Here is a 27,367-nt window from a genome sequence, read left to right as displayed (position 1 = left end):
GGGACTCGAACCCACAATCCTCAGCTACGAAGGCTGATGCCTTATCCATTAGGCCACTGGGCCACAATTGCAAGTCACATAATTAGTACTGCGGCACTAAAATATCACTTTCATAGTGTTACATAATATTTTTAAAAAGTGGTACTCTTTAAGAAAGTTTTTGGTGAGCAAGATGTGAGTCAATCGCACAATACTTAGTTCAAAAGTCTGGTCCCGCAAATGCAATTTCTCTAGAGCAGATCTGATGTATTAGAGTAGTACTGTCATTCCAACCACTTAGCATTACATTGTAGGCACTCCCCAAGAAGAAGAATCTTTTATGCCACCCAGATATGACTCAAAGCCACAATACACTTTTAGAAGAAAGGTATTTCTTGGAAATCATTTTAAAGTTCAATCAGAGAGTTTGATTGTCTCTGATTTAAAGTTCAATCAGAGACAATGATGTGAAACTTAGGCACCGCACACAAATCCTCACAGAAAGTATCAATTAAACATTGGAGACCTCACACAACTGCTTTTCTGCACAGTCTCAGATGACCCAGATGGGACTCGAACCCACAATCCTCAGCTCAGAAGGCTGATGCCTTATCCATTAGGCCACTGGGCCACAACTGCACGCAGCCTAATTAGTACTGCGGCACTAGAATATTACTTTCATAGCGTTACATAATATTTTTAAAAAGTGGTACTCTTTAAGAAAGTTTTTGATGAGCAAGATGTGAGTCAATCGCACAGTACTTAGCTCCAAAGTCTGGTCCCGCAAATGCAATTTCTCTAGAGCAGATCTGATTTATTAGAGTAGTACTGTCATTCCAACCACTTAGCATTACATTGTAGGCACTCCCCAAGAAGAAGAATCTTTTATGCCACCCAGATATGACTCAAAGCCACAAAACACTTTTAGAAGAAAGGTATTTCTTGGAAATCATTTTAAAGTTCAATCAGAGACAATGTTGTATAACTTAGGCACCGCACAGAAATCCTCACAGAAAGTATCAATTAAAGATTGGAGACCTCACACAACTGCTTTTCTGCACAGTCTCAGATGACCCACATGGGACTCGAACCCACAATCCTCAGCTCCAAAGGCTGATGCCTTATCCATTAGGCCACTGGGCCACAACTACACACAACATAATTAGTACTGCGGGACTAGAATATTACTTTAATATCGTTGCATAATATTTTTAAAAAGTGGTACTCTTTAAGAAAGTTCTTGATGAGCAAGATGTGAGTCAATCGCACAATACTTAAACTCTGTACACGAATCCTCACAGCAAGTATAAATCAAAAATCAAAGAATGCTAAAACTCACACAACTGGTTTTCTACACAGTCTCAGATGACCCAGATGGGACTCGAACCCACAATCCTCAGCTCCGAAGGCTGATGCCTTATCCATTAGGCCACTGGGCCACAACTGCATGCAACATAATTAGTACTGCGGGACTAGAATATTACTTTCATAGCGTTGCATAATATTTTTAAAAAGTGGTACTCTTTAATAAAGTTTTCGATGAGCAAGATGTGAGTCAATCGCACATTACTTAGACTCTGTACACGAATCCTCACAGCAAGTATAAATCAAAATTCAATGTTTTTCAGTTATATTTTTTATTGTAATTTTAATTGGAGCTTACGGCAAGAAATATCTCGAACACCTGGACTTTACTATGGTAAAATACCTTCCAGCTGAACTGTTAAACTTTCAGCACTGTCTACCTCCTTCTACCTGTGTTTTGCAAACGTTGCGATCACTGCATCTTCTCCGCCGACCCAAATATGTTCATCGGGGATCCCGCCGGAGTCTTCATACAGGTGGTACTGGAGTAAATGCAGTTTGGTCGGAGAGGCGCTTGGATCGCCGTCACAAAACGGCCCGTGGAGTTTGTTCCGCTAATCTCTTCTATCCTCATAAATCTACTGCCCTGAATGGAGGTGTCCGTCTTGAGGAAATCAGGTTTGCGCACTTGAACACTCGCTCTATAAACAATAAATCGGCTTCTATCTGTGACATTATTGTGGACAAGAATTTGGATTTTCTTTGTCTCTGTGAAACATGGCATCAGCCAAATGACTATTTGAATCTCAATATGTGTGTCTTACCAGGCTATACTTATATTGATCAACCACGAATTACTGGTAAAGGTGGCGGTCTTGCTGTTATTTATAGATCTGATGTCTCTGTCACTGAAGTTACATTGCCTTGTTTTTCTTCATTTGAATGTTTGGCATTCAAATTGAATTCATCAATTCTTGTCTTAAATATCTACCGCCCTCCGAAACGCAACCCTGCATTTTTTCTCGGAACTTAGTGAGCTTTTGACACTTGTCAGTGCAAATTGTTCAGCTATTGTTCTAACTGGTGATTTTAATATTCATATGGACAATCAAAATTGTAATAATACTGTTTGTTTTATGGAAACATTAGAGTGTTTTAATTTCACTCAATATGTCAACTTTCCAACACATAAGTATGGTCATATATTAGATCTGGTTTGTGCTACAGGTGTGACTATTGACCAGCTTGAGTGTACTGATGTATCATGTATAAGTGATCACAAACTTATTACTTTTACTGTGTTTCCTCCTTCTCCGCAAAAAACCAAGGAGCATGTAATCTGCTTTAGAAAAATTAGAGACATTGACCTAGATGCTTTTATACATACTATTGGTGAACTACCAGTTGTGACTTGCATTGACCAATATAATGCTGTCTTCTCATCTATTCTGGATGAGTTTGCCCCTGTGAAGAAACGTGTTGTCTCTTTTAAGAGGCCTTCTCCATGGTATACGCCTGAGCTACGTAAGCTTAAGGCAGCTGGGAGGCAGTTGGAGCGACAGTATAGGAAATCTAGCTTAACAGTTCACAAGCTTATGTATGATCAGCATCAGATGGAATATCACAACTCTCTAAAAATTACAAAAATGGAGTTTTATTCAACAATCATTAGTAGTGGGGCTTCTAATCCACGAGTATTGTTTAATACAATTAATAATCTAACCCAACCAATTACTAGGGTTAATCACCTCTCCACAGAGCAATGCAATGATTTTCTTAAGTATTTCTTGTGTAAAATTGAGAACATTTATAATACTATTGCATCTGTCTCTACTTCAGCTGAGCTATTAGATCTGCATCCTCTTATTTCCCCTCCTTTGCTTTCAAGTTTTACTGCTGTTAGTCCTGGCATTATTTCAAAATTGGTTTTGTCAATGAATTCTTCATTTTCCTTACTTGATCCGCTTCCAACTACAGTTTTGAAAAAATGCTTGCCAGCTATTGTTCCTCATATTAATGTGATTGTTAACACTTGACTTACTTTAGGGATTGTTCCCCCAGCACTTAAAGTAGCAGCAGTCAAACCAGTTCTTAAAAAATCTGGGAGTGATACTACCGATATGTCTAATTATAGGCCTATCTCAAACTTGCCATTTGTTGCCAAGGTTCTTGAACGGGTGGTAGTTGGTCAGCTACAAAATCATTTCTCTGCGAATAGATTACTAGAACCTTTTCAGTCAGGGTTTAGGGCTGGACATAGTACGGAGACTGCCCTTTTGAGAGTAATGAATGATCTCCTGGTTGCAGCAGACTCTGGGGCTTGTGGCATTTTGGTCCTATTAGATCTTAGTGCGGCATTCGATACCATCTGCCACGCTATACTGCTGGACAGATTACATAAGTGGATTGGTCTCTCTGGTTTGGCTTTAAAGTGGTTTGAATCATATCTTTCAGAACGTACTCAATTTGTTTATTCTGGTATAAACAGATCTCAGACTGTTCCATTGCGGCAGGGCGTCCCTCAGGGGTCGGTACTGGGTCCTACTCTTTTTAGCATCTATATGTTGCCTCTTGGGCAGATTATTCAAAAGTATGGACTGGGCTATCATTGCTATGCAGATGATACCCAGATTTACATTAGCACTCAACCTGATGTTACATCAGCACTTTCAATTTTAACTGATTGCCTACTGGAAATACAGGTCTGGATGAAACAGAACTTCCTACAGTTAAACTGCGCAAAAACTGAAGTTCTTTTGGTTGGCACTCCAACTGCTGTAAATAGATGCAATAATCTTAAACTTAGAGTACATGATTGCCAGATTCTCCCTTCTGTACAGGTGCGGAACTTAGGTGTGAGTTTTGATGCGCAGCTGACCTTTAACACCCATTTTAAGAATGTTTCTAAAGTAGCTTTTTATCATCTTCAGAATATTGCACGTATAAGACCTTTTCTTTCTATGTCTGATGCAGAAAGGCTTATTCACGCCTTTATAACTTCCAGACTCGATTATTGCAATTCTCTTTTTGCAGGGTTACCTGCAAGTACTATTAAGAGACTGCAATATGTGCAAAATTCAGCTGCTCATGTTTTAACTTACACATCATCCCGCAGTCATATTACTCCTGTGCTTTCTAAATTACACTGGTTACCAGTTGAGTCACGTATTGATTTTAAAGTTCTTATCTTAACTTATAAAGCAGTACATGGAATGGCCCCCGATTACATTTGTAATCTGGTGACAGTGCCCACGCCATCTCGGTCTCTCCGCTCCGCTGGTTCTCTTACTCTGTACCAGCCTCGTTGTAAACTCAAAACTATGGGTGGGAGGTCTTTCTCTTGTATTGCTCCCAGGTTGTGGAATTCTCTGCCTTTTCCTATTAGGAATGCTCCGTCTTTTGATTGTTTTAAGAATTTACTGAAAACATATCTTTTTACTGAAGCTTTTAAGTAATAATTTTACAGTATTTTTTTTATTTTTTTTTTGTTATGATTGTGTTTGTTATTGTTTCTTATTGTAGCGCCTTGAGTGTAAGAAAGGCGCAATACAAATAAAATGTATTATTATTATTAGCATTACATTGTAGGCACTGCCCAAGAAGAAGAACCTTTTATGCCACCCAGATATGACTCAAACCCACAATACACTTTTAGAAGAAAGGTATTTCTTGGAAATCATTTTAAAGATCAATCAGAGACAATGATGTGTAACTTAGGCACTGTACACAAATCCTCACAGAAAGTATCAATTAGAGGTTGGAGACCTCACACAACTGGTTTTCTGCACAGTTTCAGATAACCCAGATGGGACTCGAACCCACAATCCTCAGCTCCGAAGGCTGATGCCTTATCCATTAGGCCACTGGGCCACAACTGCAAGTAACGTAATTAGTACTGCGGCACTAGAATATTACTTTCATAGCGTTACATAATATTTTTAAAAAGTGGTACTCTTTAAGAAAGTTTTTGATGAGCAAGATGTGAGTCAATCGCACAGTACTTAGCTCCAAAGTCTGGTCCCGCAAATGCAATTTCTCTAGAGCAGATCTGATGTATTAGAGTAGTAATGTCATTCCAACCACTTAGCATTACATTGTAGGCACTCCCCAAGAAGAAGAATCTTTTATGCCACCCAGATACGACTCAAAGCCACAAAACACTTTTAGAAGAAAGGTATTTCTTGGAAATCATTTTAAAGTTCAATCAGAGACGATGTTGTGTAACTTAGGCACCGCACAGAAATCCTCACAGAAAGTATGAATTGAAGATTGGAGACCTCACACAACTGCTTTTCTGCACAGTCTCAGATGACCCAGATGGGACTCGAACCCACAATCCTCAGCTCAAAAGGCTGATGCCTTATCCATTAGGCCACTGGGCCACAACTGCACACAACATAATTAGTACTACGCGACTAGAATATTACTTTAATATCGTTGCATAATATTTTTAAAAAGTGGTACTCTTTAAGAAAGTTTTTGATGAGCAAGATGTGAGTCAATCGCACAGTACTTAGCTCCAAAGTCTGGTCCCGCAAATGCAATTTCTCTAGAGCAGATCTGATGTATTAGAGTAGTACTGTCATTCCAACCAGTTAGCATTACATTGTAGGCACTGCCCAAGAAGAAGAACCTTTTATGCCACCCAGATATGACTCAAACCCACAATACACTTTTAGAAGAAAGGTATTTCTTGGAAATCATTTTAAAGATCAATCAGAGACAATGATGTGTAACTTAGGCACCGCACAGAAATCCTCACAGAAAGTATCAATTAAAGATTGGAGACCTCACACAACTGCTTTTCTGCACAGTCTCAGATGACCCAGATGGGACTCAAACCCACAATCCTCAGCTACGAAGGCTGATGCCTTATCCATTAGGCCACTGGGCCACAATTGCAAGTCACATAATTAGTACTGCGCCACTAAAATATTACTTTCATAGCGTTACATAATATTTTTAAAAAGTGGTACTCTTTAAGAAAGTTTTTGATGAGCAAGATGTGAGTCAATCGCACAATACTTAGTTCAAAAGTCTCGTCCCGCAAATGCAATTTCTCTAGAGCAGATCTGATGTATTAGAGTAGTACTGTCATTCCAACCACTTAGCATTACATTGTAGGCACTCCCCAAGAAGAAGAATCTTTTATGCAACCCAGATATGACTCAAAGCCACAATACACTTTTAGAAGAAAGGTATTTCTTGGAAATCATTTTAAAGTTCAATCAGAGAGTTTGATTGTCTCTGATTTAAAGTTCAATCAGAGACAATGATGTGTAACTTAGGCACCGCACACAAATCCTCACAGAAAGTATCAATTAAACATTGGAGACCTCACACAACTGCTTTTCTGCACAGTCTCAGATGACCCAGATGGGACTCGAACCCACAATCCTCAGCTCCGAAGGCTGATGCCTTATCCATTAGGCCACTGGGCCACAACTGCACACAGCCTAATTAGTACTGCGCCACTAGAATATTACTTTCATAACGTTACATAATATTTTTAAAAAGTGGTACTCTTTAAGAAAGTTTTTGATGAGCAAGATGTGAGTCAATCGCACAATACTTAAACTCTGTACATGAATCCTCACAGCAAGTATAAATCAAAAATCAAAGAATGCTAAAACTCACACAACTGGTTTTCTGCACAGTCTCAGATGACCAAGATGGGACTCGAACCCACAATACTCAGCTACAAAGGCTGATGCCTTCTCCATTAGGCCACTGGGCCACATTTGCAAGCCACATAATTAGTACTGCGGCACTAAAATATTACTTTCATAGCGTTACATAATATTTTTAAAAAGTGGTACTCTTTAAGAAAGTTTTTGATGAGCAAGATGTGAGTCAATCGCACAGTACTTAGCTCCAAAGTCTGGTCCCGCAAATGCAGTTTCTCTAGAGCAGTTCTGATGTAGAGTAGTACTGTCATTCCAACCAGTTAGCATTACATTGTAGGCACTGCCCAAGAAGAATAACCTTTTATGCCACCCAGATATGACTCAAAACCACAATACACTTTTAGAAGAAAGGTATTTCTTGGAAATCATTTTAAAGATCAATCAGAGACAATGATGTGTAACTTAGGCACTGTACACAAATCCTCACAGAAAGTATCAATTAAAGGTTGGGGACCTCACACAACTGGTTTTCTGCACAGTTTCAGATAACCCAGATGGGACTCGAACCCACAATCCTCAGCTCCGAAGGCTGATGCCTTATCCATTAGGCCTCTGGGCCACAACTGCAAGTAACGTAATTAGTACTGCGGCACTAGAATATTACTTTCATAGCGTTACATAATATTTTTAAAAAGTGGTACTGTTTAAGAAATTTTTTGATGAGCAAGATGTGAGTCAATCGCACAGTACTTAGCTCCAAAGTCTGGTCCCGCAAATGCAATTTCTCTAGAGCAGATCTGATGTATTAGAGTAGTACTGTCATTCCAACCACTTAGCATTACATTGTAGGCACTCCCCAAGAAGAAGAATCTTTTATGCCCCCCAGATATGACTCAAAGCCACAAAACACTTTTAGAAGAAAGGTATTTCTTGGAAATCATTTTAAAGTTCAATCAGAGACAATGTTGTGTAACTTAGGCACCGCACAGAAATCCTCACAGAAAGTATCAATTAAAGATTGGAGACCTCACACAACTGCATTTCTGCACAGTCTCAGATGACCCAGATGGGACTCGAACCCACAATCCTCAGCTCCAAAGGCTGATGCCTTATCCATTAGGCCACTGGGCCACAACTGCACACAACATAATTAGTACTACGGGACTAGAATATTACTTTAATATCGTTGCATAATATTTTTAAAAAGTGGTACTCTTTAAGAAAGTTTTTGATGAGCAAGATGTGAGTCAATCGCAGAGTACTTAGCTCCAAAGTCTGGTCCCGCAAATGCAGTTTCTCTAGAGCAGTTCTGATGTAGAGTAGTACTGTCATTCCAACCAGTTAGCATTACATTGTAGGCACTGCCCAAGAAGAATAACCTTTTATGCCACCCAGATATGACTCAAAACCACAATACACTTTTAGAAGAAAGGTATTTCTTGGAAATCATTTTAAAGATCAATCAGAGACAATGATGTGTAACTTAGGCACTGTACACAAATCCTCACAGAAAGTATCAATTAAAGGTTGGGGACCTCACACAACTGCTTTTCTGCACAGTTTCAGATAACCCAGATGGGACTCTAACCCACAATCCTCAGCTCCGAAGGCTGATGCCTTATCCATTAGGCCTCTGGGCCACAACTGCAAGTAACGTAATTAGTACTGCGGCACTAAAATATTACTTTCATAGCGTTACATAATATTTTTAAAAAGTGGTACTGTTTAAGAAATTTTTTGATGAGCAAGATGTGAGTCAATCGCACAGTACTTAGCTCCAAAGTCTGGTCCCGCAAATGCAATTTCTCTAGAGCAGATCTGATGTATTAGAGTAGTACTGTCATTCCAACCACTTAGCATTACATTGTAGGCACTCCCCAAGAAGAAGAATCTTTTATGCCCCCCAGATATGACTCAAAGCCACAAAACACTTTTAGAAGAAAGGTATTTCTTGGAAATCATTTTAAAGTTCAATCAGAGACAATGTTGTGTAACTTAGGCACCGCACAGAAATCCTCACAGAAAGTATCAATTAAAGATTGGAGACCTCACACAACTGCATTTCTGCACAGTCTCAGATGACCCAGATGGGACTTGAACCCACAATCCTCAGCTCCAAAGGCTGATGCCTTATCCATTAGGCCACTGGGCCACAACTGCACACAACATAATTAGTACTACGGGACTAGAATATTACTTTAATATCGTTGCATAATATTTTTAAAAAGTGGTACTCTTTAAGAAAGTTTTTGATGAGCAAGATGTGAGTCAATCGCAGAGTACTTAGCTCCAAAGTCTGGTCCCGCAAATGCAATTTCTCTAGAGCAGATCTGATGTATTAGAGTAGTACTGTCATTCCAACCACTTAGCATTACATTGTAGGCACTCCCCAAGAAGAAGAATCTTTTATGCCACCCAGATATGACTCAAAGCCACAAAACACTTTTAGAAGAAAGGTATTTCTTGGAAATCATTTTAAAGTTCAATCAGAGACAATGTTGTGTAACTTAGGCACCGCACAGAAATCCTCATAGAAAGTATCAATTAAAGACTGGAGACCTCACACAACTGCTTTTGTGCACAGTCTCAGATGACCCAGATGGGACTCGAACCCACAATCCTCAGCTCCAAAGGCTGATGCCTTATCCATTAGGCCACTGGGCCACAACTGCACAAAACATAATTAGTACTACGGGACTAGAATATTACTTTAATATCGTTGCATAATATTTTTAAAAAGTGGTACTCTTTAAGAAAGTTTTTGATGAGCAAGATGTGAGTCAATCGCACATTACTTAGACTCTGTACACGAATCCTCACAGCAAGTATAAATCAAAAATCAGAGAATGCTAAAACTCACACAACTGGTTTTCAGCACAGTCTCAGATGACCCAGATGGGACTCGAACCCACAATCCTCAGCTCCGAACGCTGATGCCTTATCCATTAGGCCACTGGGCCACAATTGCAAGTCGCATAATTAGTACTCAGACACTAAAATATTACTTTCATAGCTTTACATAATATTTTTAAAAAGTGGTACTCTTTAAGAAAGTTTTTGATGAGCAAGATGTGAGTCAATCGCAGAGTACTTAGCTCCAAAGTCTGGTCCCGCAAATGCAATTTCTCTAGAGCAGATCTGATGTATTAGAGTAGTACTGTCTTTCCAACCACTTAGCATGACATTGTAGGCACTCCCCAAGAAGAAGAATCTTTTATGCAACCCAGATATGACTCAAAGCCACAGTACACTTTTAGAAGAAAGGTATTTCTTGGAAATCATTTTAAAGTTCAATCAGAGACAATGATGTGTAACTTAGGCACCGCACACAAATCCTCACAGAAAGTATCAATTAAAGATTGGAGACCTCACACAACTGCTTTTCTGCACAGTCTCAGATGACCCAGATGGGACTCGAACGCACAATCCTCAGCTCCGAAGGCTGATGCCTTGTCCATTAGGCCACTGGGCCACAACTGCACACAACATAATTAGTACTGCGGCACTAGAATATTAATTTCATAGCGTTGCATAATATTTTCAAAAAGTGGTACTCTTTAATAAAGTTTTTGATGAGCAAGTCAATCATTGAAGCTACAAGAGGATCTGCATACTGTAAGTGTTTTGCTGTCGTTTCTAGTTGATTTTAGTGCTGTATAGTTGCTTTACTGCTTGTTTACTGAGGTCACGTGGCAAATCGCGTTTGGTTTCGTTTGCTCTGAGTCAGTAAGGCGTGGTCAAAGCCAGCTTAGTATATAAACAGTTGTTATTTAGCATTCATTAGAGAGAATCATTGAAGCTACAAGAGGATCTGCATACTGTAAGTGTTTTGCTGTCGTTTCTAGTTGATTTTAGTGCTGTATAGTTGCTTTACTGCTTGTTTACTGAGGTCACGTGGCAAATCGCGTTTGGTTTCGTTTGCTCTGAGTCAGTAAGGCGTGGTCTGCTGAACTAACGTTGTAATAAGCTGGTATAAGTGCACAGTGTACCGCGGCAGCCCTCATGTGAAGCCCTCCTCATGTGAAGCCCTCCTCGTGTGAAGACCGAAGAGTGTAAAGACCAGCGACTCTACCTGTGCGACTCCACCGAGCAACGACACCGACAAGGCACTTGAGTATTGCTCTTTTCTTTCTTTCCTCTTTATACCGTGTGTTCTTGTCTGTCTTTTGACTTGTTTTAGATATGTGCTTCCAAATTCCCACTATTACTAACCCTCGTAAATCGCATGCTACACGCTGTAACCAGCGCAATCATAACAACCTGCGTTCTTTACCCATGTCACCTAGTACATTGTTTTCTATTTCGATTGGGCTCTGGAATTGTCAGTCTGCTGTCAACAAAGCAGAGTTCATCACAGCTATTGCTACTTATTCAGATCTCCATCTCATGGCTCTGACTGAGACATGGATCAAACCAGAGGACACTGCCACACCAGCAGCCCTCTCCTCTAATTTCACTTTCTCTCACACCTCACGCCAGATTGGGAGGGGTGGTGGTACTGGTTTGCTTATGTCCAATGAATGGAAGTTCAATCCTTTACCATCTCTCTCTGAAAATGGCTCATTTGAATCACATGCAATTACCATCACCTACCCTACCAAAATTCATGTTGTAGTTGTCTATCGTCCCCCAGGTCAGCTAGGTAACTTCTTGGAGGAGTTGGATGTGTTACTCTCATCCTTCCCTGAGGATGGCACTCCTCTGCTAGTACTTGGTGACTTCAACATCCATCTAGACAAACCTCAGGCTGCTGACTTCCACACGCTGCTTGCCTCATTTGATCTCAAGCGAGTGGCTACCTCAGCTACCCACAAATCAGGTAACCAATTGGACCTCATCTACACACGCTGTGGCTCCACCGACAATACACTGGTTACTCCACTACACACCTCAGACCACTTTCTCATTACTTTCACACTCAACCTGACCCCCAACTCATCACACACCCCACCACACGTCACTTTTCGCCGAAACCTACGCTCCCTCTCACCATCTCATCTATCCTCTTCGGTCTCATCCACACTTCCTCCCGCTAACCAATTCTCATCAATGGACACTAACACTGCTACTGACACTCTCTGCACCACTCTATCATCCTGCTTAGATGATTTCTGCCCCCTCTTAACCAGACCAGCCCGCGCCACCCCCTCTGCCCCCTGGCTCTCTGATGTTCTCCGTGAGCATCGGTCTAGACTCAGGGCTGCAGAGAGGAAGTGGCGCAAATCTAAAAATCCTACTGACCTTAGCTTATATCAGTCACTCCTTTCTTCTTTCTCTACTAATGTCACCAATGCTAAAACCTCCTACTATCACACTAAAATTAACAACTCAAATGACTCCCGAACACTTTTCAAAACCTTCTCTTCTCTTCTTTGCCCTCCTCCCCTCCCTCCCACATCAGTTCTTACAGCTGATGACTTTGCCACTTTCTTCACACATAAAATAACAACCATCAGCGGCCAATTCTCCACACCACACACTGACAAGAACATCTTAATTGAAAACACACAAATTCTCCCCTCCTTCTCCATGCTTTCTGAGGCAGATGTTTCCAAACTCATTCTTTCCAATCACCCTACTACCTGTCCGCTAGACCCTATCCCCACTCCTCTTCTTCAGGCCATCTCCTCCTCAATTCTACCTGCACTCACTCACATTATCAATTCCTCCCCTCACACTGGAACATTTCCCACAGCTTTTAAGCAGGCTAGGATTACCCCACTGCTTAAGAAACCCACTCTGAATCCAGCTCTTTTAGAAAACTACAGACCAGTATCCCTTCTTCCTTTCATTGCTAAGACACTTGAGAGAGTTGTATTCAACCAACTGTCTACTTATCTCTCACAGAACAACCTCCTTGACAACCACCAGTCTGGTTTCAAGAGTGGCCACTCTACTGAGACTGCCCTGCTCTCAGTCACTGAAGCCCTGAGACTGGCACGAGCATCTTCAAAATCATCAGTACTCATCTTGCTGGACCTGTCTGCTGCCTTTGACACAGTGAACCACCAGATCCTCCTGTCTACACTCATGTCGAAGGGCATCACGGGAACCGCGCTCCAGTGGTTCGAGTCTTACCTCTCAGGTAGGTCCTTCAGGGTATCTTGGAGAGGTGAGGTGTCCAAGTCACATCATCTTGCTACTGGGGTACCTCAGGGCTCTGTGCTTGGTCCACTTCTCTTCTCCATCTACACGTCATCACTAGGATCGGTCATTCAGGATCATGGTTTCTCCCATCACTGTTATGCTGATGACACACAACTCTACCTCTCATTCCAACCAGATGATCCGACGGTTGCTGGTCGCATCACAGCCTGCCTGACAGCCATTTCTGCCTGGATGAAGGACCACCACCTCCAACTCAACCTTGCAAAAACGGAACTGCTTGTGATCGGTGCAAACCCAACACTTCATCACAACCTTTCAGTTCAACTTGGGTCTTCAACCATCACTCCTTCCAGGACAGCCAGAAACCTTGGAGTGGTGATGGATGCTGGTCTAACCTTCACAGATCATGTTGCAGCAACGACCCGGTCCTGCAGATTTGCCTTGTACAACATCAGGAAGATTAGACCCTTCCTATCTGAACATTCCACACAAATTCTTGTCCAAGCTCTTGTTCTATCCAGACTGGACTACTGTAATGCTCTCTTGGCTGGCCTTCCAGCATGCACTATCAAGCCTCTACAACTGATCCAAAATGCTGCAGCAAGACTGGTCTTCAACGAACCGAAGAGAGCGCACGTCACTCCTCTCTTCATCAGTCTGCACTGGCTGCCAGTAGCTGCTCGCATCCAATTCAAGGCTCTGATGTTTGCTTACAGAACGACAGCTGGCTCTGCACCGCTATACCTTAACTCACTACTTCAGACTTACGCGCCCTCCAGAAACCTGCGTTCTGCAAGTGAACGGCGCCTTGTGGTGCCATCACATAGGGGCACAAAATCACTCTCACTGACCTTCTCCGGGACTGTTCCTGGCTGGTGGAATGACCTACCACGCTCTATCCGAGCAGCCGAGTCTCTAGCCATTTTCAAAAAAATGCTAAAGACGTATCTTTTTCGTCAGCACTTGACCCAGTAGTAGTAGCACTTACCTTGACTAATATTCTTCTCCTATCTGTGTATTTATTTATTTAAAAAAAAAAAAAAAAAAAAATCGCTATGAGCACTTTACTGACATAACTGTGACTTCACTCAGCACTTACACACTGTTGTTCTCATGTTGATTTAATTGATTCTACTACTCTCATTTGTAAGTCGCTTTGGATAAAAGCGTCTGCTAAATGACTAAATGTAAATGTAAATGTAAATGCAAGATGTGAGTCAATCGCACATTACTTAGACTCTGTACACGAATCCTCACAGCAAGTATAAATCAAAAATCAGAGAATGCTAAAACTCACATAACTGGTTTTCAGCACAGTCTCAGATGGCCCAGATGGGACTCAAACCCACAATCCTCAGCTCTGAAGGCTTATGCCTTTTCCATTAGGCCACTGGGTCACAATTGCAAGTCACATAATTAGTACTGCGGCACTAGAATATCACTTTCATAGCGTTACATAAAAAGATATGACTTGTCTGCACAGTCTCAGATGACCCAGATGGGACTCAAACCCACAATCCTCAGCTTTTCCATTAGGCCACTGAGCCACAACTGCAAGTTTTTTGAATTGGCACTGCTGCACTAGAATATTACTTTTATAGTGTTACATAATATTTAAAAAAAGTAGCACTCTTGAAGAAGGTTCTTGATGAGCAAGATGTGAGTCAATCGCACAGTACTTAGACTCTGTACACGAATCCTCACAGCAAGTATAAATCAAAAATCAGAGAATGCTAAAACTCACACAACTGGTTTTCAGCACAGTTTCAGATGACCCAGATCGGACTCAAACCCACAATCCTCAGCTACAAAGGCTGATGCCTTATCCATTAGGGCACTGGGCCACAACTGCACGCAACATAATTAGTACTGCGGGACTAGAACATTACTTTCATAGCGTTGCATAATATATTTCAAAAGTGGTACTCTTTAATAAAGTTTTTGATGAGCAAGATGTGAGTCAATCGCACAATACTTAGCTCCAAAGTCTGGTCCCGCACATACAATTTCTCTAGAGCAGATCTGATGTATTAGAGTAGTTCTGTCATTCCAACGACTTAGCATTACATTGTAGGCACTGCCCAAGAAGAAGAACCTTTTATGCCACCCAGATATGACTCAAAGCCACAATATACTTTTAGAAGAAAGGTATTTCTTGGAAATCATTTTAAAGTTCAATCAGAGACAATCATGTGTAACTTAGGAACTGTACACAAATCCTCACAGAAAGTATCAATTAAAGATTGGAGATCTCACACAACTGCTTTTCTGCACAGTCTCAGATGACCAAGATGGGACTTGAACCCACAATCCTCAGCTACAAAGGCTGATGCCTTATCCATTAGGCCACTGGGCCACAATTGCAAGTCACATAATTAGTACTGCGGCACTAAAATATTACTTTCATAGCGTTACATAATATTTTTAAAAAGTGGTACTCTTTAAGAGAGTTTTTGATGAGCAAGATGTAAGTCAATCGCACAATACTTAGACTCTGTACACGAATCCTCACAGCAAGTATAAATAAAAAATCAGAGAATGCTAAAACTCACACAACTGGTTTTCTGCACAGTCTCAGATGACCCAGATGGGACGCGAACCCACAATCCTCAGCTCCGATAGCCGATGGCTGATGTCTTATCCCTTAGGCCACTGGGCCACAATTGCAAGCAACATAATTAGTACTGTGGCACTAGAATGTTACTTTCATAGCGTTACATAATATTTTTAAAAAGTAGAACTCTTGAAGGTTTTTGATGAGCAAGATGTGAGTCAATCGCACAATACCTAGTTCCACGTATTGTGTACTTAGGTCTGGTCCCACGCGTGCAATTTCACTAGAGTAGATCTGATGTATTAGAGTAGTACCGTCATTCCAACGAATTAGCATAACATTGTAGGCACTCCAAAGAAGAAGAAACTTTTATGCAACCCAGATATGACTCAAACACACAATACACTTTTAGAAGGAAGATATTTCTTGGAAATCATTTTAAAGTTCAATCAGAGACAATCATCTATATCTTAGGCTCTGTACACAAATCCTCACAGAAAGTATCAATTAAAGATTGGAGACCTCACACAATTGGTTTTCTACACAGTCTCAGACAACCCAGATGGGACTCAAACCCACAGTCCTCAGCTCCAAAGGCTGATGCCTTATCCATTAGGGCACTGGGCCATGACTGCAAGCTATATAATAAGTACTGCGGCACTAGAATATTACTTTCATAGCATAACATAATATTTTAAAAAAAATAGTAATCTTGAAGAAGGTTTTTGACTCAAACCCAAAATACACTTTTAGAAGAAATGTATTTCTTGGACATCATTTTAAAGTTCAAGCAAAGACAATCATCTGTACTTTAGGCACTGTACACAAATCCTCACAGCAAGTATCAATTAAAGATTGGAGACCTCACACAATTGGTTTTCTACACAGTCTCAGACAACCCAGACGGGATTTGAACTCACAATCCACAGCTCCAAAGACTGACGCCTTATCCATTCAGCCACAACTTCAAGCTACATAATTAGTACTGTGGCATTAGAATATTACTTTTAGGCAATCCAAATATGACTCAAACCCATAATGCTCTTTTACAAGAATCCTATCATACTGTACTAGAGGTGTTTAGATGGTAGCACATTCTCCGTAGGCTAATGCCTTATTGCTGCTTTTATGCAACCCAGATATGACTCAAACCCACAATACACTTTTAGAAGAAATATATTTCTCGACAAAATAAATGAATAAATCACTTTAACATTTCATGTAGCTAGAATAGAATAGAATAGAATAAGTAGTGTGTGAGTGTGCAACTATCCATTACTGTGTTCCATGTATATACAATACAATGTACACTAAAAACAATTTGCAATAATTAAACAATACATTGCAATATACAACATACAAAATACAGTACAGAATGTGCATTTCATTCATTCTTTTTTTTTATTATTGCTTTAAATATAAATAGCATATTAAGTCAATTAAGAGCTACAAGAGATAAGATAAAAAAAAAAAAAAAGAACACCATCAGATTAGACAAATGTCAGAAAACACTGGTATTATCACTTCTGCATTCATTGGTTTTAAAATAATATATAATATATAAATTACATTTCATGTTTAGGTACATTAACCACTCAAAAATATATTAAAAATAAATAAATAATAATAATAATAATAATAATAATAATAATATTGTCACCACATGGTCAAATACCCAAAGAAAACCTCCATAACCTCCAAATTTAGGGACTCCTGAAGATCACTATCATCCTGCACATAATAAATCCCCACTTGCCATTGCCAATAACAGATAATAGCCTCATGCTACCCACTTACCACCATTGTCAGCTAACAACAGCCAGGGTAAGACTTTTACATTGAAATGTAAATGATGCTGAAATAAAGTCAGAATTTGTCATAGTTTATTACCATCTCAAGAGGTCCAAAAATTGTAAAGTTGGTTGCGTTTAAATCTTCCTTATTTTGAGTGATTACATTGAAATTGCAAAACCATTGCTGCACATCTAACAAACAGCACTGATCTCCTTTTCTTTAGAGAAATACATTTCATTCAAATGAAGCTACACATGCATTTCAAACAAATTATGAGGACAATACATTTGACAAACAAAATGTATACAAAACCATGTACAGGTGCATCTCAATAAATTAGAATATCATGAAAAAGTTGTTTTTTTTTTCTCTGTAATTTAATCCAAAAAATAAAACTTAAACATATTCTAGATTTATTAGACATAAAGTAAAATATTTCCAGACTTTTTTGTTTTCATTTCGATGATTGCATCTTGCTGCTCATCAAAAAAAACAAACAAAAAAAAAAAACAAAAAAACAGTATCTCAAATGATTAGAATATTTAATTTCAAGTTCTATTAAATTACCATTCTCAATGTATAAATACTGAGTTTAGGTCAGTAATCCCAACTGCAGTCATGGGGAAGTCTGCTGACTTGACAGTTGTCCAGAAGACGATCATCAAGACCCTCTACAATGAGGGTAAGTCACAGAGGGTCATTGCTGAAAGAGCTGGCTGTTCGCAGAGTGCTGTGCCAAAGCATATTCATGGAAAGTTGACTGGAAGGAAAAAGTGTGGTAGGAAAAGGTGTACAAATGAAAGGAATGACCACAGACTTGAGAAGATTGTCAGGGGAAGCCGGTTTAAGAACTTAGGAGAGCTTCAAAAGGAGTGGACTGAAGCTGGAGTCAGTGCATCAATAGCCACCACACACAGACGTCTTCAGGAAATGGGCTACAACTGTCACATTCCACATACCAAGCCACTTCTGAACCAAAGACAACATCAGAAGCGTCTTACCTGGGCTAAGGAGAAAAAAAACTGGACTGTTGCTCAGTGGTCCAAAGTCCTCTTTTCAGATGAAAGTAAATTTTGCATTTCATTTGGAAATCAAGGTCCCGGAGTCTGGAGGAAGAGTGGAGAGGCACAGAAACCATGTTGATTGAAGTCCAGTGTGAAGTTTCTACAGTCAGTGATGATTTGGGCTGCCATGTCATCTGTTGGTGTTGGTCCACTGTGTTTTCTGAAGTCCAGTCAATGCAGCCATCTACCAGGAATTTTTAGAGCACTTCATGCTTCTTTATGCTGACAAGCTTTATGGAGATGCTGATTTCATTTTACAGCAGTATTTGGCACCTGCCAGCACTACCAAAGGTACCAAAAGCTAGTTCAGTGACCATGGTGTTACTGTGCTTGATTGGCATAGAGTATTGTCAAGTGGAATGACTTATTCTAATTTATTGAGATAGTGAATTGGTGGTTTTTTGTTAAATGTGAGCCAAAATCATCACAATTAAAAGAACCAAAGACTTAAAGTACTTCAGTCTGTGTGCATTGAATTTATTTAATACACGAGTTCCACAATTTGAGTTGAATTACTAAAATAAATGAACTTTTCCACAGCATTCTAATTTATTGAGATGCACCTGTATATCGTTAAACATTAAAACTCTGGTTAAACTGAAACAAGTTCTGCATCGTGTTTTATGCATTAGAATTCTGTTTTCTAGAATTAGATATTAATCGTCTAGACACTGATCATCTTAGAACAGGTAAATCAGAATGTTTATTGTGTGTCTGTGACAGATCAGGTTCAGGCATCAAGTTATTCACTGGATGAAGAATTTCTTGTTGACTCTTGAGTCTTCAAAAGACTATAGTGAATTCTTCTGAGCACTTGACCATTTTCTGTTATCACTTTGTAAGATTTGGGATTAATTTCTTCCAACACAGTTGTTTTGTGCCATGTGTTTGGCTATTTTAATAATAGCTCATATAATAGCTCTTTGGTTTGCATTTTATCAGTTTTTTCTCTGCTTCAAACCCTTGTTTGGATAGTCTCAGAAAAACATGGAAGGGTGGTACAGCTTGCGATCCATTAACAGTTCAGCTGACGATACACCACAATCCAGTGGGGAAGCGAGGTATGGATCTGACCCATCATCCACAGTCATTTGAGGGTCTGCGTTCCCTTCTCTGCCTTTTCACTTGTGCATGCACTGGACATTACATGTTGGAATTTGTACTGCTTTGCAAACTGCTGGAACTCCTAGCAATTTTAATAAGGCCCATTGTCCTGATTTAGGAATTCTGTGCCTGGCGAATAATGATTTGTGGTTTACTACATTACTGGCCGCTGTTTCTGGCAGTAAAGCCATCTCATTGATGATCTATCACCAACAGATAGCTTTTTCCATTGAAATGATTCAATGCCAAACATCTCCCAAGCTTAAGAAGTCTGATCTGCTATGATCTTGGGCTCCTTAGTTTGCTTGTTTTCAGTATTAAAGACGTTTCACACCTGTTCACCATCTTCTCATTATAAGCATTTATACCTGGCCAGTATATGTCTTCTCTGACTCTTATTTCTACATTTTTTTGCATATTATCAATGTCCTTCATGTATCCTCTTAAGGATGACAATTCTGTTCTTCCTAAGCAAGTCCATTCACTTCTAGATACTTCTGTCTTCTTGGTATGTCTAGGATAGCTTCTATTTTGGTTTTCTCAAGCTTGACACCTTGTCCATACAGTCAATCTCCAAAAATTTCTCTGAGCAAAAACCGACATTTACTTCTGAGTTCATATTCCATTCTTTTGAATTGAGGGCAACACATTTCTAATTTCTCAGCACATTCTAGCAGTGTTGCTCTAAAGTGGAACCCCTGACTGTGACATTCACTGGGACCACTAGGACAACCTCCAAAGTCTTAAAATTATTTAAATAACTCCAAGACTGTATTTGAAGGCCCTTTTATCTAGGATATGTACCTCTGGTACTTCCATTGTAAAAAAAAATAAAAATAAAAATAATAGTTTAATTAATGTTGTACATATTTTAAGATTTTTAATATACCTAAATTTAAATAAAGACTTATTCGGTCCCTCTTTTAGAAGTTTGGCAATGCCCTCTATAAGTCCTCAGGCCCCCAGTTAACCACTGTTTCAGACATTATTTGACAATGTGTTAACTATAGTATATCAACCATTAATACAATTACCATTGTTCATGCTCATATTACAACTGTTCATTTCTCAAAACATAACTTTCCCTCAGATTTCTACTAGCTCCAGGCTCAAAATTTTAAAGAAGAATGCTGCTGTAGAGGCTTATATTTATGATTTTTTTTCTGGTTTCCCACATGAGAAATTGAAATTGAGGAAATGTCAAAAATTGCACCCTCCTTACACATTCTCATCCCCAGAATAAATATTTAACCTGAAATATTCCATATTCTTCCTGTACACTTACCTAGATATGCCCCAAAATACAAACAAACAAAAAACATTACAGCCTTCTCATTATATTATGACCTTAAAAGTGGAACCCTATAAGAAATTTTGATCATTATATTTGTACTTATGAACAAGGAACAAGACTGCATAAAATGTATTCATGTACCTTGTGAAATGTGCTCGAGACCAGTTTTTGTTTCAAGGAGCTAGGACCATCCTGAGCCGAGATACTGAGATTGCCATAAAACCAAAATTTACCATTGCATTGCATTACCAATACATAGAGGTAATAACTAAAAAAATTAGAAAAAAATAAAAATGGTCAAACAACCTCCATTGAAACACTTGAGATTGATTGACCCAATATTATAATATCACTATAATATAATATCACTGAATTATGACAAAAAAGTGGAAATCCATAGACACAGAAACGCAAATTGCAAAAAAACATGTTATAAACCACAATCAGAGATGATGTAAATATTGTGGTAGGCACTCCAGCAAGCAATCTCTGTAGGGCAAACCTAGATGGTCACCTTCTTGAATGCCGTTGGAGCTGAAGGATAAAGACAATCTCTAAATTTGTTGCAGTCAAGAAATGCAACAAGGATATTTAAGAATAGCAAATAATACCAGAATATCAATGTTTATCTCCAGATACATATGAGCTTTGGATTGCTGGGGTGAGTTTTGCAAACATATACATTACACTTTAAATTCTTCAGTACAAAGGCTGTTTGTGTGAATCTGTCAAGAACATGTTCGGGTCATATTTCACATCAAAAGAAAATAATACATTTCTTTCTCTAAATAATATAAATAATGAATTATATTTTGCATTAAAAAAAAAGTCTGAATTCTCCATAGTGAAAGAAAAAATTAATTAATGCTAACAAAAAATTATATATAATTTAAATTGTACAGTACATTTATAAAGTACAATTGTAGGTATGCATTATGATATTTCTTGTACTGCACTGAATCTGTGCTGATTAAAAAAAGTTTGAGTTGATTATCATTACTGTGTTGAGTATTTTTTCATAACAGTAATGAAAATATAGGAAGAAAATATAATTTTTACAACAATAATGTCACAATGTAAAAGAAAATGTAACAGCCCTAAAATAGGCTTCATTTCTGTAATACAAAATATAATTTTTGAATGAAATATGGCCCTGGCATTCCATTCACCATGTACAGTTTGCATCTGTCTATTTAAGGCTGTATCTACTAAAGCATTTTGCAATAGGCCAACCAAAACACTTTTCTAAATGCTTTAGTAAATCAGTTTTACAGTCCATCCAGTCCACTTCAAAGAGAAGTATAGATCTGCAAAAGCCTATTCACAGGCAGAGGGTTTACTAACTGAATTAGCAATTAATAAAGGCAATCAAAATCAAATAAAAACAAAAACTGACACCTCATATCCATAAATTCTCAAAGCAGCAATAATCTCACCAATTCCATGTATGATCCTAATGAGTTCTGTGCATATTATAAAGAATAATTAAAGTGACATAAAATCTTTGATCCCAATTTTAAGAAGGGTATGCCAGGGAAAATTACAGAGCTGAATGAAACACAGTTGCACACACACTTTTATAGAGCCTATATCGTCTCACTCAAGAGAAACGGGAGATTTGTTGTGCAACAACTTCTTGACCATCTCCATCTTCACTCAGGTTGACCACTAAGTCACACTTTCCTCCCACAATCCAAATAGCAGTGTCTTCACACTAGTCCCACAATCCTGAGGAGCATTCTTTCTCCAGCATTTCCAGTTCATCTTTTACCAATAAAGTCAAACTCCACGCTGAATCCACACAGTGAGCTTTAGTAGAAAGTGGATCCATCACTTGTTGCCTACCCTGATGTTGGGATTCAGCATGGGATCCAGGTTCGGGTCTGACTCAGCAGAGGCCCGACCCAGTTTGGCCATGATGATGATGAGGGTGAAGAAACCAATCACTCCAACTAACAGCAACATGAAGATTCGCTGTTTCAGTGTGAGGGCCTTTTTCTTAGTGTTAGTGCGATTCCTAGGGAGAGGAATAAATGCATACAAGCATATTAGTAAAAATTATGGAAAGACAAAACATTTTTACCATAATAAAACAATTAAATTAGTAAAATAGTAAAAAAAAAAAAATTATATATATATGTGTGGATTTGCATGTACTAGTTGTGTAAGATAAATGCTGTCAAAACTGCCAGTGAAAATATATTACAGCATTTGACAAATAGGATTAGTCCATCCATACTAGCAAACATTTATTTGCAATAAATGAATTTAAGGCACAGACTGAGGACACTCACTTTAGGACCTGTGCAAACCAGCTAAGGGCAGGCCGTCTGCGGTATTTATCATCATCAAAGTCAATCTGCATGACTTCACTGTTTCCTGAATCCCGTGTGTCGTACACTTTTCTTGGGGAAGTAGCTGACAAGATGAATTGCAAGAAATCAACAAAGAATATATTAGAGGCAAAACTTTGTCAAACAGCTAGTACACATTATGTGAGATAATATATCTCACAATGCAAAGCAACCAAGTAAGAATGTGCACAGGCTAATTACATTCAACAGACACCTTAAACAGCGCGCGATCCCGATATACACATATACATAGAATTACGGTATTTCAAAATATCTTTGATAGCATGGGTCACATTAGATAGTGTTAAATAAAAAAAAATGAATTACTTAAATAGTTACATATTCATGCAACAGCATGTCAGTGCTGGAGGATACCTGTGTTGATGGTGACTGTGTCAGTGGTAGAGGTGGTGCTCATATTGATGACGGAGTGTTTCTGGGCACTTAGTTCTCCATTATTGTGGATGTGCTCCACTTCCTGATGGGGTGGTAGATTGGTGAGTGTGGGGTTTGACATCATTATATCCACTTCAGGGGCTGGAACATACATAAGTTTATTAAATTAGTGTATATATTATATATATATATATATATATATATATATATATTATATATTTGTTATTGACAAATATTTATATTTGACACCTATTCTAAGTACTGACCAGTAGGAGTGTTTTCCACAAAATTATTACAGTAAAATATATTTCTCTCATTTTCTATGACATTTCCATGACTGCATCAAAGATTTCCATGTTATCCAGGACATGTGGGAACCCTGCTAAAAATGTAAATTATAATTATGACAAACTCACTCTCAAAAGTTGACCATTCAGAGTAACACGTAACATCATGTGCTGAGGCTTCCTCCCTCTCTGGTGGGTCTTCAATCTGGACAGAAAGAAGTCATGTCAATGCAAATTAATGGCTAAATCTGTGCACTTAACACTTAATGTTGAAAGACGAATGTGTTGAACAAGATAAGATAAGGTAAGATATGCTCTAAAAGCTTGCCATTAATATTTTTAATATCTTCAAATTTGGTTTGTCTCGTATTTTCATCTCGCATTCAGTGTCAATAGGCCTTTAAATCTGTGTGATTATTTTGACAGGTCACTCAATCCTACTGACTGAACTGATTTTATTTAAAATGTTAAACCAATTAAATTTAATACAAAGTCTTAAAATATTTTGATATTAGGCATTTCTCACTGTGCTTCTCCAATCTTATTTTCAAATATCAATAAATCTAATGGCTAATGCTTGATCTACAGGCTTAAAGGGTTAGTTCACCCAAAAATGAAAATTATGTAATTTATTACTCACCCTCATTCCGTTCCACACCCGTAAGACCTTTGTTAATCTTCGAATGTTAATCACTTCCTCTCTCAAGATCCATTAATGTACTAAAAACATATTTAAATCAGTTCAAGTGAGTACAGTGGTTCAATATTAATATTATAAAGCGATGAGAATATTTTTGGTGCGCCAAAAAAAAAAAAAAAAAATAACGACTTATTTAGTGATGGCCGATTTCAAAACAATGCTTCAGGAAGCTTTGGAGTGTTATGAATCAGTGTGTCGAATCAGCGGTTTGGAGCATCAAAGTCATGTGATTTCAGCAGTTTGGCGGTTTTACACACGATCCGAATCATGATTCGACACAAAAGATTCATAACGCTCCGAAGCTTCCTGAAGCATTGTTTTGAAATCGGCCATCACTAAATACGTTTTTTTTTTTTTTTTTTGGCGCACCAAAAATATTCTCGTCGCTTTATAATATTAATATTGAACCATTGAAGTCACATGAACTGATTTAAATATGTTTTTAGTACCTTTATGGATCTTGAGAGAGGAAGTGTCATTGCTCCCTATGCAGGCCTCACGGAGCCATCGGATTTCAACAAAAATATCTTAATTTGTGTTCCAAAGATGAACAAAGGTCTTACGGGTGTGAAACGGCATGAGGGCGAGTAATAAATGACATTAATTTTTGGGTGAACTAACCCTTTAAATACTTAAAATTGTAGATGCACCATTCATGATGTTGAATGAGAGAACATCCATAATGTAAAGGGCTGGAATCTAGACAAAGCATCCCTAAAAAAGCTCAAATATACAATTATTTTTTATTACATAATTAATTTACTTCCATTTGTGGAAATGCTAATTATTTACTATTATTTATTCCATTTTTACTATTTACTAATTTTCTACTATTTAACTGGAAAAAGTAGGTGTATCTATAGTTTTGAAGTGGTGTATCATATCTGATGGTATATTTCCTCACCAGTGGAAGGCCCAGTCCTGCTCTAGCCCAGTTGACGGAGGACAGTTGTTCTCTCAGCATGTCTGCAATAGGACTGGCCAGGTTTGGGGGTGGGAACACAGGACCCTGGCATGTTGGGCACTGGTACCCAGCAGGTGCCGTGTAGAGAGGCTGACGGGAGGCCAACTCATTCAGACATGACCAGTGGAACAAATCTGACATGGTAAATAAATTAAATGTAATGACAATTATAAAATCATAATAACAATAATAATACATTTGATCCCAGAATATACCAAATAAAACCCACACCAATGCAGACATTCATAGACTGTGTAAAATGCCTCACTACTTATTCTGAACTTCTGACTCTTGAGTTCACTAGAAGACATTATGCCTGTAGCTTCTCACCATAGCAAACTAGTCGAACAGTTTCCTGGGAATCTAAGGGCTGGCTGCACAGGCTGCAGTTGGGGTTGTAATCGCTGTCTTGTAGCCACTGTAGGTATGACTGTACAATACACTGTACAAATAAGAGTAACAGGAAATAGATGTGAGTTTATCTGTGTAGAAATCTTCAAATTGTTTACTCTTCTTAAAAGGGACAGTCCACACAAACATTAAAATTCTGTCATCATTTCCTCACCCTCATGTTATTCCAAACCTGTATGCATTTCTTTCTTCTGCAGAAGAATTTGAAACCACATAGTTTTGCTTTCCATTGACTTCCATTGTATTTTTTGACCATACAATAGAATTCAATGGTAAACAACCTATTTTATGACCAACATTTTTCTAAATATCTTCTATTATGTTCCACTGAAGAACGAAAGCCAGAAAGAAAGTTTTGGAATAACATGAAGGGGAGTAAATGAAGACAGAATTATCCCTTTTAAGTCCTGAATTTTAACTAAATATTAGAGCACTAACCTTGTTGTGATTGGATACAAGACAGTGCTCACACACGTTGACACGATGTTCAAAGCAGAACAGGTTCGTAACCTTCCTCTTAGGACACTTGCACAAACCCATGATTTCCCTGTCAAGCAAAACATCCATTATATATATAACGTTATATATATATATATATATATATATATATATATATATATATATATATATATATAAATATATATACAAGCATCCAGAATCCATAAACTCGAGTACAATATATCGGCCTTGATTTAAGGGTTCTAAATACTCTTAAAAGATGCATTTTAAATATAAAACTTTTTTTAACCTATGCAGCGCATCTTGGCACTTAATATACAGTCGTAATACAAACAGCCTATTCCAGTAACGTAATTAACAGAAATACAAAAGGTGTGCCATGATTTAGTCTGTAAAATACCGTTGGACCGAATGTAAATATTACCGAGATGACAATGACAGTTCACGGATGGTTAGCTGTTCGACTGTATCAAACTTCCCTCAACCAATCAACATACTATGAGTGAAACAACATTATGTTTACCTGAAAATATAAACAGAAATACCGGTCAACCACAAACTGATGCAAATATCAACATGAAGCCGTGCACTCTCGAGTACTTTCCTCAATATTTTTTTAATATCTCGTCAGATTGCTTTTTTGCCACGTCTCTTCCGCTACCGTCGCAAAGAAATGGCGTCACTAAACACAACACAAACGCATCATCAGTGTCGCATATTAATTAACCAGTATTTCGTATCTATATTTTAATTTGTGAGTTTGTTATAAGTCCTGACTATTTTAAATATTGATTCTGTTTTAATGTCTTCTAACGTCTGAAGATTTACAAAAAAAGAGAAAAAGTCAGGACTCTTATTTTGAAACTACCACGAATCCAAATTCAGGCATGTTTGTTTTTGGGGAGGTTTTTCTGGGAGTGTACGTAGCATTTGTATGGATACCAGCCCAAGGCTGGAAGGGAAAATT

At 38.5% G+C, this 27,367-nt stretch overlaps 1 protein-coding gene and 8 non-coding genes across 9 annotated transcripts; all 9 read right to left on the bottom strand.

The window, feature by feature from the left end:
- Positions 1-537: 537 nt before the first annotated feature.
- On the bottom strand, positions 538-610 carry trnar-ucu (transfer RNA arginine (anticodon UCU)). Its single transcript has one exon. It is a non-coding gene; the product is annotated as a tRNA-Arg (tRNA).
- Positions 611-1,049: 439 nt separating this feature from the next.
- Positions 1,050-1,122, bottom strand: trnaq-uug (transfer RNA glutamine (anticodon UUG)). Its single transcript has one exon. It is a non-coding gene; the product is annotated as a tRNA-Gln (tRNA).
- Positions 1,123-1,345: 223 nt separating this feature from the next.
- On the bottom strand, positions 1,346-1,418 carry trnar-ucg (transfer RNA arginine (anticodon UCG)). The gene has a single exon. It is a non-coding gene; the product is annotated as a tRNA-Arg (tRNA).
- A 4,175-nt stretch (positions 1,419-5,593) lies between these two features.
- Positions 5,594-5,666, bottom strand: trnak-uuu (transfer RNA lysine (anticodon UUU)). The gene has a single exon. It is a non-coding gene; the product is annotated as a tRNA-Lys (tRNA).
- A 986-nt stretch (positions 5,667-6,652) lies between these two features.
- Positions 6,653-6,725, bottom strand: trnar-ucg (transfer RNA arginine (anticodon UCG)). Its single transcript has one exon. It is a non-coding gene; the product is annotated as a tRNA-Arg (tRNA).
- A 1,244-nt stretch (positions 6,726-7,969) lies between these two features.
- trnaq-uug (transfer RNA glutamine (anticodon UUG)) lies at positions 7,970-8,042 on the bottom strand. Its single transcript has one exon. It is a non-coding gene; the product is annotated as a tRNA-Gln (tRNA).
- A 948-nt stretch (positions 8,043-8,990) lies between these two features.
- On the bottom strand, positions 8,991-9,063 carry trnaq-uug (transfer RNA glutamine (anticodon UUG)). Its single transcript has one exon. It is a non-coding gene; the product is annotated as a tRNA-Gln (tRNA).
- Positions 9,064-9,502: 439 nt separating this feature from the next.
- On the bottom strand, positions 9,503-9,575 carry trnaq-uug (transfer RNA glutamine (anticodon UUG)). Its single transcript has one exon. It is a non-coding gene; the product is annotated as a tRNA-Gln (tRNA).
- A 7,228-nt stretch (positions 9,576-16,803) lies between these two features.
- On the bottom strand, positions 16,804-27,060 carry zfpl1 (zinc finger protein-like 1). The gene is made up of 8 exons (XM_067407955.1): positions 26,924-27,060; positions 26,380-26,488; positions 25,861-25,972; positions 25,471-25,664; positions 23,996-24,071; positions 23,559-23,720; positions 23,124-23,247; positions 16,804-22,846 (listed from the first exon to the last, which is right to left on the bottom strand). Exons 2-8 carry the CDS (start codon positions 26,479-26,481, stop codon positions 22,660-22,662), a joined length of 957 nt encoding a protein of 318 aa, XP_067264056.1. The 5' UTR covers positions 26,482-26,488; positions 26,924-27,060; the 3' UTR covers positions 16,804-22,659.
- Between the last annotated feature and the right edge of the window lie 307 nt (positions 27,061-27,367).

The sequence above is a fragment of the Chanodichthys erythropterus genome, chromosome 13 (assembly GCF_024489055.1).
Source record: "Chanodichthys erythropterus isolate Z2021 chromosome 13, ASM2448905v1, whole genome shotgun sequence".
Lineage (NCBI taxonomy): Eukaryota > Metazoa > Chordata > Actinopteri > Cypriniformes > Xenocyprididae > Chanodichthys > Chanodichthys erythropterus.
This window is presented reverse-complemented; position numbering and strand designations above follow the sequence as displayed.

What these genes read in the sequence shown, in the direction of transcription:
- zfpl1 (XM_067407955.1), bottom strand. Translation starts at nt 26,481, where the DNA reads ATGGGTTTGTGCAAGTGTCCTAAGAGGAAGGTTACGAACCTGTTCTGC. An exon ending in TGTTCGACTAGTTTGCTATG is followed by an intron (nt 25,665 to 25,860) that starts GTGAGAAGCTAC and finishes TTACCATGTCAG; the next exon opens with ATTTGTTCCACTGGTCATGT. An exon ending in TGAATGGTCAACTTTTGAGA is followed by an intron (nt 23,721 to 23,995) that starts GTGAGTTTGTCA and finishes TGTATGTTCCAG; the next exon opens with CCCCTGAAGTGGATATAATG.